The sequence below is a fragment of the Osmia lignaria genome, chromosome 2 (assembly GCF_051020975.1).
Source record: "Osmia lignaria lignaria isolate PbOS001 chromosome 2, iyOsmLign1, whole genome shotgun sequence".
In the NCBI taxonomy this organism is placed as follows: Eukaryota; Metazoa; Arthropoda; class Insecta; order Hymenoptera; family Megachilidae; genus Osmia; species Osmia lignaria.
In genome coordinates, this window is record NC_135033.1 from 12,439,581 (window position 1) to 12,451,279 (window position 11,699).

Consider the following 11,699-nt stretch of genomic DNA (forward strand, 5'->3'; position numbering starts at 1 on the left):
ATTGATACGTACTTTGAGAAAACATCGCGATCAAATTATTCACCAGAGTTTCGATCTCGTTTTTCCAGGTCCTTCCCCGAATTGAAGGATGCGGTGGGTGCGGAGGCACGCCAGTCACCATCACTGAACATCATTCCTTTATCATCGTCTGAAAAATACTGCCGGCCGATTAATCGGTAGCCGAGTTGATAAAACGAGGAGCAACCACGAGGACGAAACAGTTAAACGACTCGATGGATCTTACGGAGGCATTCGCCCCGGGCGGGGGTGGGGAGGATCTGCCAAAGACCGACTACTTCGACTTTGTCGTCTCTCCGCCTCCGCACTGCGCGTCCGCGGACGGTGTATCCGACGAAGAGAGCTTTCTTCATCGTACAACCTGCAGAAGCATCGGATACCTTCAACCGAGTCACGAGGAGCACGAAACGAACCGTGAACTCCATGGCTCGCCATTTATCAAAGAAACCAACAACAACACTCTAACAGCCCTGCCACCAGTTTCGACCATCACCGGTTCCCTCAGTCATCACCATCACCATCATCACGTCAGGACGCATCACAGTGCTTGCAACGTGCAGCAGAATAACGAGCAGACCCCGATGGACCAGTCGGACTGCGACTACTGGGGCACCGACGAGACCAAGGAACAAACCTGTAACATACTCCTGGAGGACCTAAACAAGTACTGTTGGTCGGCCAACGCTCAGAACCACGGCAACGACAGCGTCACCGTCCACCAGGCTTCCAACGAGCATCATCAAGCGGTGGCTCGAGGATGTTCCACCAATGACAGACAGAATACGGACGGTGCCATCTACACGTTGACCGTGTTGAACAACGAAGCGAACTCCATGGACGCCCTGGACTGCTGCAAGAGTCCAGCCCCAACCTCCAGCGACTCCTGGTCCCTGCGACCTAATCTGGACCTGGACGCGATACTCAGCATGGAGCCCGTCTCCGCGGACCAGGAACACGATCAGACCGCAAGCGTGACCGAAGTGTCGCGAACGGTCAACGACAGGTTTCATCCTGATCGTTTCTCCGTCGCTTCTTCTCAGTACGCCACAGACGACAGTGGCTTCGTCGAGAGCAAGGAACTGTGCGGCAGGGGATCCTCCGCGGGAGCCAACTGCGCAAGCGGCGACAACAATAACGATTGGAAGCTGTCTGACCAGAACCTGCAGGAAGCCGCAGCAGCAGCAGCAGCAGCCGCGGCTGCAGTCGCAGTTGGCGCGGGTGACTCTGCGGAGAGTCTCTTAAGAAGCGCCCTTCAAGGTAAGCTCTACACCGGCCCGACTCAAGTGGTCTCATCTTCGTCGCCATCTACACAAGGCTCCACCATATCCTTACCAGTGACGAGCAACGCTGGCCTGCAAATAGTCTCCGACCAACAGCAACAACAGCAACAACAACAACAACAACAACAGCAGCAGCAGCAGCAGCAGCAGCAGCAACAACAACAGGACGAATCCATGCACACGTGTACCGATGAAGATCTATTACTTTCGCAATTGGACCAAACGACCTATCGCCCTGGCGATTACGAGAAACTGAAGAGCATAGCCAACGAAGTGGTCGAATCCTACTGCAGTCTCGAACCAGTCTGTAACGTCTCGGCAACGACCACCGTGATGTATACACTGGACCCAACGAGTGGAAGCTTAGGAACCATCACTCTTCCAGCAGACCTGGGTCAGGTTAGCACGGTCACGGTGGTCACAGCGGCCCAGCAAGACGTTCTTCAGCAACAGACTGCTCCTAGAGCCGAAGTGGAACAACAACAACAGTCGACCAATCAGATCCAAATAGCACCATCCAGAGTGGTGACCACGAAGGCACCCAAAAAGTACTGTCGAAGAGCCAACAGAAACAGCAACAGCTCGAACGCGGCCAGCAACGGCAGCAGTGGTTCGGAAACTGGTGGTACCACGAGTGGTCAGCAACAAGGCACTTCCGGCGGCTCTCCTGGCAGTGTCCAGCGCAAAGAACGCTCGTTGCATTATTGTAGCATCTGCAGCAAAGGCTTCAAAGACAAGTACAGCGTGAACGTCCACATCAGAACGCACACCGGCGAGAAACCATTCGCTTGCTCCTTATGCGGCAAAAGTTTCCGTCAGAAGGCGCACCTGGCGAAGCACTACCAGACCCATGTTACCCAGAAACCCAGCGTCCAGCAACAGGCGAGTGGAAACAGCGCCAGCAACAGCGGGAACAGCGGGAACCCCAGTCCCTCTGGGGAAACGGGTACCACTACCACCAGCAACGTGACGAACAGGAGTCAGACCCATCAGGTGTCGGTCGATCCAGCGGGGAACGCCTGTAATCCACCCAGTTAGTCGCTCTAGGAAGATTACGTCCGCCGATTGATCGTCTTCAGCGTCGGGTTTGACGCTTTCGATCGTACCGTCTGCTTTATTCTTTCTTCTAATTCAACTCTTCGACTCTTTGATTCTATATTCTTGGCCGGTGATCGAATTCTTCGTCCACTGCCACTAGCTGATCTACGATGGTCGAGGTCGATGAACCTTGACGGCGAACCATGACCGACGAAGTTCGCGAGATGCATGGACTAATTATCTCGGGATTTCGTTTTAGACAGAGTATTAACGGCGAACCGTTTTTTTGACGAGTTCGTTGATATTTATTCGAGCTGTATACACGATGACGCTTGCGAAGTAGAAGAGTAAGCGTTCGTCGTGAAACGCTCACTGAACACGTTCCGTCCAACGCTTTCCACGGCGTTTTTAATCGTCACAGTATTCTGTAAGAATTACAGAAAGCCGTCCTTAGAATCGAGTTGCGAATTTATCCGCGGGAAGGAGCGAGCTTCAGATAACTACCAGGCCTGTTCAGCTGAGATTGGTTAAAGGAGGTGAAAACTGATATCGCCACGCTCGTCAACACACCGTCGATAAATTTACGATGATAAGTTAAGTGAAATAGGCGAGCACAGATCGCCCTTTATTTTTCTATTCTTGTAATTAATTGTCTTCCGTTCAGGATCAATCGATCGTTCAAGATTATCGTTTCTAAGAGTTTCTTAGACGTATCGATGTTTGAGATTTATAAGGGACGTTAATCTTCCAATTTTAATGAAACTTTGATGTGATGTAGGCTAAAAAAATATTTCATACGTATTCTTTTTTTGGTCAAGGATCATACTAGAGGGATGAAAAGAACCCTTCAAATTTTTAGATATTGACTTTATCTGAAATATTTTTTAAAACTTCTATTTTCTTTTGCATATTTGATCTCTATGATAATTTTATTTTACCATAAATAATTTTCAAAATATTTTTCAGCAAAGTGATTAACGTTTCTTGTTGGATCATGGATCCAGAGTGTTACCAATGGCGTTATTAAGGGATAATAAATTTATTTTATATCAAGCTTGATCGATCAATTGATTTTAAACGAACCGTAATCGGATCGTAGATCGACGATGGCCATAAAGCGACTCGATGAAATTGTTGTTCCTAAGACGACTACATAAGTCGTTCGACAAGAAAGGGCCACATCGAGTACGATCGATCTTTATTTAATGCCGTTACGAGATATTAACGTTGAAGATATCTTATTAGAAAGTATTCTTCTTTTAATTTTCTTCTATTCTTCTCTTCCTCTTTGTTTCTTTTTTTTTTATATACAGTATACACAAACACACACACACACACACATCCAGAGACACGCGTAGACTAGCGTACGTAACGTAGAAACCGGTAAGTAACAGAGTATCGAGAGAGAGATATATAAGTTTTTTTGTTTTTTTTAAGTAATTTGTAGCACGAGCTGTGATTTAGATACATACATACTCAACGAGCGTGGACACGGTCGATTTTTGTCAATTGTGGTGGTTTTTAACTAGCGTGTCCCATCGTCTGTTATTCGTAGGAGAGTGAAAGCGAAACGTTCGACACGCGATTTCGCAAAGAATTGCAATTCTTCCAACACTTTTAGAACCCGATCATTCCACGCGAACCCAATTCAAACCAATTCATCCATTTCACAAAAATTGACGAAACGTCGAACTGTTTAATTAGAATTCAGAATTCTAATGAATCTAATTAGAACTTTTCGAAGTAAATCTTTTGGAATCGTTTTGAAGTGCTGCTCGTGAGATTCACGAATTGAATTTTACTTTTTTTTTATTTGAATTTTACTAGATGATTCGAAAATCTTTTTTCCATTAGAAATTTTCGAATAGCTTGAACAACTTATTAGGGTATACTAATGTTTGTGAACTAATGTCTGTGCAATTCTAGAATTGCATACACTTGAAAAGTGATTTTATTAAACGATAAAATTTGTAATTTATTTATTTATTAATTGTAAGATTGTTCACAATAATGTTTTCTTATTTTAATTGTTTGAAACCCAGTTTCATTATTTACTAGCCAAATCTTGGTAACTTTTATTTTAATAAATCTTGAGCTAATTAATTTCACTTCAAACTAATTACCAAGCATTTAGCAAACTGCTTTTGACTTTCCAGTGAATTTCTCACGACGTTTGACCGTGGAATCGTGCAATCGAAGCAATTAGCCCATTAATTCACGATCTTATTCATCCGTGAGCGTGAATCTCGCGATTCTAACGCACTCTTTATTTCCTGTAAACTGTAAACCCTTATCGATTCTCCAAACGCTTAGTTTTATAATTTTATTCCAGAAACGAGGAAGAAGGCTGACTTTATTGATGCCACGTTTTATACTCCACTCGTAAACTTTGATTTTCAATTAGCATCGCGTCATTGAATGAGCCGGCGATACGTGAGAATCTTTTTTCCATGGAATCAGGACAAATCGAGTCAACCAGCTGAGAACTGGGACACAGGATGAACGGAAAGATATTATTTTCTTATCGTCTTTCTGAATTTTTATGGACGAAGTATGCTGAGAGGAATAATTTTTATATCTTGCTTTTGGCAGTCTTCAATTTTGCAAATTTTTTTTTTTTTTTCTTTTAGAAACAAAATGAAATTTAAATATTAATACCGAAGCCTAAAGCAATGATTTTCAACTAATAGAATTTCATTATCGAAAATTTGCTTCTTTTAGCTCCAGTCTACTGCAGAAATGCCAAGTTTGTCAGAAGAAATGTGGAATTATTGATTTAATGGAAACGCATTAGACGAGGCAGCGGTACTGCGAAAGATCATTCAAAAATGATAGTCGCGAGCGGTATTCGACGCGTAACGCGACGGGGAAAAGGTATATAGGCGAAAAGGCGAAACGAGTGTTGCATCGCGGAGGTCAGAGCTTCGAAGAGAGCCTCAGGTTGTTACGAGCAGCGTCCAGGTAATTACAGGTTGCGATATTGCGTTACGTGCATGCATTACGCACCGGGCTCGCGAGAAAAACGATACGTCCCGCGGCGGACGATAAATTCTGCTCGAAAGTCTAGCTTGGATGTTTAGCTGCGACGTTTATCGCTCCTCGCCTCGTCCATCTGAACGTGTTATCCTGCTCGACGTGATAATCGTGTCGATACTAGATTTTTACATTTCTTACGACCTTATCGACTTCCCGCGGATAGGATTGCGCAAACTTGCAACGAATAAATGAAAATTTTTTAAATTATTGTTATTGCATTACGAGAAGAGCCTCTAAACATTAGGTAATTAAATATTTTTTATGAAGGACAGTCCCCCATATTGGATATATTTTAATATAAAATTATTTTATAAATTTTACATAGCTTTTTCAAGAGCTCGTCAATTCACGAAAAGAGTATCTTAAAATGAATTTTTATTTTCATCTACGGAGTCTTTTATTAATACCTACGTTATGCCGTGGCATAAAATATAATACTTATTTTATATGCAAATTATCTCCTCAGATTCCAGTTTTATTGTACATATTTTCAAAAGCGGTTGTTTCTAGCGCAAAAGACGTCGGTCGCGCTATTTGCAGTTTCTTCTGCGGTTGCGGAAAACTGGTAGCACTTGCGGTTAAACGATTCGGAAAATACCGTGGGGTTATTCACGGCCGCTCTACTTGTGGTCGAGAAATTATCGCGTTTCGCGAACTTATATATTTCTTTAGCCTCGATCTTGACAAAGATCTTCATCAATTTTTCAATAATATTTTTGAAAAAAATTCGACGATTTCAATAAGAAAAATTATATCCAGATACTTCTGATTCCTTCGAGGGAATCTATAAATTCTCCGAGTTTGAAAATTTCAATAATATTTGAGGTAGATTATGAAATGCAAATAGAGACGAATAAATATTTATCTTTGCTGATAACTCTGTTGGCAGTGAGGTGGAGTAAAACGCGGTGAGAAACTTCGTAACCGCAACTCGTACTAATTTTACGTGCAACCACAAAGTGTTATTTACCATAGGGTGTGTTATTCTATTCGTTTGTTCACATCTGGTGCTACAAAAACGAAACTTGGACACGAAGTTTCTCGGGTTTCAGCAACAGTAGTTTGTATTTAAAACAAAGCGCATGCATTTTTGTCCCTTTCAGAAATCGTCGAATCATTATCAAACCACTTATCACTACTTCGACTGTGTCTAACTCGTAATCACCGAGTAAGAAACAACTTTCATTCCCGCGAATCAGTTTTAATCTGATCCATATTTGTAAGTGGAACACCTGCGAATAACAGGAGCAAAGGGTTTATCACTAGACCAGCTGCAAATAGGTATCAATTTTATCTAGAAGCCTAATGGAACAAGTCTGTACTATCGGTTATTGACAATTTACTGTTTTGTAATTCCATTGGTCGCGTTAGACAACGCTGTGATCTAGCAAAAGTAGAGCGAGATTGTAGAGAATTTTCAGAATTGTAACTCTGCTAACTCTGATTACTGCTTGTCTTCTTAAAAACGTTTGAAAATTACGGGAATAACGCTGGTTCGTACTCTGAGAGCGATGCTATCATATTCCACTGCTTATCGTTTCATCGGTAACAGTTTATCAGAGATAATACAGTTTGTACCAAACAAAAAATGTACAAACCAGGAAATCTTTACAACGAATGAAATTGAATCAAGTCTATTATTATTTTATACTTTGGGACTTTATAAACTTTATTTCTGAGCTGTCCTGGTTAATTTGAAATGTGTAATTTGTAAATGAACGGTTGTGTACATTAATTTTGAAACATCCTGTAGATGGAAAGATCGGAGCAACGTCTCAGACAATTTTCCATCGATCTTCCGGATAGAGTGGCGTTTCGTCGGTATCATTAGTCAGTTTCGCGAAGTGTATCGTGACAGCGGAGATTCTAGGATCGTTCGAGGAAACCGATAACGCGGCGCAAAAGATGCCGATCGATCGTTTAGATGTTAGCCCCGGTGCAGTTTTACCGTTTCTCATCGCGAAATATTATCAATAATGCTCTATCCGTCGTCGTTCGAACGATTCCAGTGGATAATGTCAAGGTAATTGCTGATGCTGCGATAAGCAACTGGCGCTCCCTTGAGCTCTTCCTTTCCATCGTTTCATGGTGAGAATTGCGCTCAAGATAAGTCACCCTGTTAATTAACCGAATCACGTGGCCTTACTTTTTATCCCTAATTGACTTTCACGCAGTACTTTCTTTCTTTTTTATCGTTCAGTTGAAGATGAAATCGTTTCAGGGAAAATTTTGACCGTTCCATTAGGCTCATTAGGCTTCAGGGGTTAATTGCAATTTTTGGCTGGAAAGAAAATTCTCATTAATTATTTTATTTGTTTGCAATTTTATACTTTGCTAGCAAATTCCCAAACACAATATGTATACGACTCGTTAACCAATTAACAAAAAAAGAGACGTATTCGTAGAGTTAGCATCGATAAAAAGAAAAGTGGACACCGATGGTTCGGTACAGTGCGAACGGTAGCTTACGTTAAACATTCCAAGCCCCTTTTACCCGGCTCGGTCGATTAGTCGCCGTTGCATTTATCGTTTCTCCTTCATCGAGTGTAACTGCAACGCATTATCGAGGGCCGATGTGGTAATTCGCTGAGTCCGATATTAATGACGCGTGGCCAATTTTAATGATGCCTAAAGTCGTGATGACGACTGCGTGAGACCATTGACGAGTCCGTTAGGTACCTGTCTATCTCGTTTCGATAAACCCTTTCTCGGTGAAGTTCAACGAAAGTTAATATTAAAAATTTTATAAATATTCAATTATCAAAATAAAAATTAATCAAGTGAAAAATACTCGATAGAATCGAATAGATTTAACAAAGCTCAAATTGAAAATACTCAAAGCAATTAAACGAGATTATCTTGCCACGGAAGTATTATTCGCGTATTGATCACATAATCGAGACGGTTCTTTTCTTAACGTTGTTAACAGATTTAGAAAAGCGAAAAAGTCTGTGTACAAGCAAAAAGAAACATATCGTTTTCTTGACGCAATTGATCTTGCGCGCCAAGAGGTAGTTCTAAGAAAGCCTGGACACGTCGACGCATAAATATTCTAATTAAGCACATAATTAGCGAACCAAGAGGCAGGGAATTATCGTAATCGCTTGGTAGTATTTTCATACGTTATCATGGTAACAATATCTTGTCCCGATATCTCTTTATCGCATTAATTAAGCTGAACCAGCCGGAACACACCTGTCTGAAAGTCAACGGGCACAATTCCACGACTCGATCTTTATACCGACGCTAATTGACTCATTCTTAACTCATTGCTGCTGTACACGCGGCTCTCGTAATTGCAACTTTGTTCATTTCAATGAGAACCATCGAAATTTCATAATTATCTTGTAATTTAAAAAATTTCTTCTTAAATACAAAACAGTGGGTAAAAGTTCACAGGATAAATTTATAAAAATAATTCGAATTTTAAATATTTCTTGCCTGACTTAGTTCGGAATCTTTTTTTTTTTATGGTAGTTCTTAGAGTAATTAAGGTACTATTTTCAACCCGCATCGCGCTCTTTATCGTGATCTCCGAACACGGCACGAACTCGGGCTCTAATTACATATTCAGGAATGAAAAGCGTCCTCACGATCCGACTTATGACATTTGAAAGTGGATAAAACAAACTACAAAGGAACAGTCTATGCGCAATTCATTGATACCGTTCGATACGTATGTTCAAGTAATTTCTTCTTTTACACTGTTCGAAATTGAAAGAGATGAAAATCGAAGCTCAAATTCAATCCTGCCTCTAATAATGATCCGATCAGAATCGGATGATGTTACGACTCAGTTGAGAAGCAAAAGAACCGCTGCTCTAATTAATGGTCCAAGCGAAACGCGAAGAAAAAGTACACATCTCGGGATTTATTTACGACACAGGTACCGATAGTAAATCGGTTAATCGGCGTGTGCCCGTGATTAAGCACCGTTCCTCTTCTCTAAACCGTGTTAGGCTGAAAGCGTCCAGGTATCATCAAACTATACGCTTGTACGGCTCAATATGATGAGATCCGCCTAATAAGGGTTGCAACCGGTGTTTAGAGTGACCAACGACGCGGCTTTCACCAATTTAAACTCGGGAATTGCGACCCGCCCGGCTTCTAATCGACTATACACGCCGCGCCGCACCGGCAACGGTAATCGATCTCGACGATTTCGCCTACATCTACGTCGTTACTCGCCTCGACATGGAACGGGACGACGTTTAAAGTGGTCGCGATTCACTAACCGTTAATAACCTCTCTTTAATTGACTGGCTTCTTTAATTGTAACGGGAATCGATTTGTACGATCGGATTTCGAGTTCCATTTCACGATTCGTTGCACTCAATACACTCGAATTTTCGGGTCGACGGGTCAAGTTTAGACGGATGTTGGTAGATCTTGAAGATCGATTAAGATAAAAGAGAAAATTGCAATTTGAAAAATTATAGTGAATTCTTAATTGAGAGAATCAAGATCACGTGTTCAGTATTGGCCTTGAATAATTAGAACGAAATCATTTTTAGAAATTTCCAAGATGAGAAAAATAATTTTTGATCAAAGAATTCCATCGAATAAATAAAGTTCTCGGATGATCATAAAGCTTCCTGTTAGACAACGATCGAGTACGTTTTAACAGGATGCGAGTGGGTGTTGAAGAATCTTTCGTAGTGACAGATATCCACGGAAGATCATGAGCCGTGTGCTGAAATTCGAAGAAGTTGAGGCATCCGAGCGAAACTTGACGGAGATATATTCAACGACACGCTTAGCTCGGGATTTTTCATCGCCTTGGCATGTCGTTGTAGCGCGTTAACCTTCTGAAGGTAGAACGGAGGTGTGGCACACCCCCGTCCCTCCGTAAACACGAGCTTACGGAGATACAACAATGGTCCCCGCAGATGGAAGATTGCACGGAAAGGTGCAACGTTCACGTGCAAAGGTCGCCACGCTTGAATCGGATAAACGAGGATAATGTCGCGACCCAACTATCATAGATGGATTTTATTCACCGTAGAAAAAGATTTGATACGCATCTATGGATGATCCTTTACTTGAAAACGAGCTTCCATTATCATTTTAGAAACAATACCCACTTTATAGCTGTAATATTTTTCTGTTCAAGTGTCATTGTTTGATAAGGACTGGACGATATTGAAGAAATTTAAGAATTTTATAAAAGGAATTTTTTAAGAAGAACTTCCTTTCAAAAGAAAATTGATTCTCACCGCCGCTAATTATTTATAAAAATAATTTCATCGTTATAATCCAAATTAATAACAAAGCGTTTGGAAAGTCGTCGTACCCATTTTGTTCACGTTGAATAATACTCAAGGTGTACCGTTGTATTATAAGGCAACAACCCCTTCCACTTACTCTATGCTGCGTTATTAATTTAACGTTACATCCCTTGTTTATAGATTTATACACATGAATATAAAAAAAAAAATATATATATATATATATAGTATGTTATTATCTCACACTATTTCCTAGTTTGATACCACTTTAATATTAAAACGATTGCGATGAGCGTCAGTGTTGTTAAGACCTTTTGTTAAGGTGACGTGAACCCAATCCCAAGGTTACCATGGTAACGAGATATTTTCAACGAGATAAGTAAATAAATAAATAATGAAACGGATAAGTAAATACGAATAATACTCAACAGTCGTAGCATGATGCCTGGAGCAAAAGCGACAGGTCAAAACTTGCGCTGAAACAACTAAGAAAAATGATTTCTTTTAAACGTCGATTAAATAAAGATTATTAATAATTAAAAGGAAAATAAAGGTTTAAAAGAGTCTCGACTATGTATATAGGAAACGTACATGTTGGCCTATCCAGTACAAAAAAAACCAGATCGTTATAATATTAATAAGATCACCGATTATTGTGTTGTGTGAATAATTACATTTTAATGTTGTTAACGATTTCGTAATATATATATATATGTATACACATGTTTCTATACATATACAAAATACACGGATTTATATATATATGTATACGGATACATACATATAGAGATACGTATACATATAAATGTTAACACAGCTCTTTATTTTTTTCCTTTCTATCTTCTCTCTTGTTCCGTCTCGTTTCACTCTCTTCTTACCCTTTTTTACTTTCTTTGCTCTCGCCATGCAGCTGAAGAAGACTACTTGTAGAGGATCGTTTTTGTTTTGTACTTAAAGCGTTCTCGTACGCGACCGAACTATGTTTTGTACCACGTGAAGAATGGCAATAAAGTAGTTGACCAATTCCTTTTTTTTTAATACCAGCTGTGTAGATGTGTTCTTCGTTCCTTTATTCTTATCCAGGCATCCTGTATTTCCG

At 40.7% G+C, this 11,699-nt stretch overlaps 1 protein-coding gene across 3 annotated transcripts in view; it reads left to right on the forward strand.

Moving 5' to 3' along the window:
• LOC117606958 (uncharacterized) overlaps positions 1-2,423 on the forward strand; it is a 65,259-nt gene extending 62,836 nt beyond the window's left edge. For all 3 annotated transcript variants that reach the window (XM_034330045.2, XM_034330047.2, XM_034330048.2), the window contains one exon: positions 69-2,423. In XM_034330045.2, the coding sequence (XP_034185936.2) occupies positions 234-2,336 (2,103 nt within the window). In that variant the 5' untranslated portion in view covers positions 69-233 and the 3' untranslated portion in view covers positions 2,337-2,423. The remainder of the gene's footprint in view (positions 1-68) is intronic.
• Positions 2,424-11,699: the final 9,276 nt, after the last annotated feature.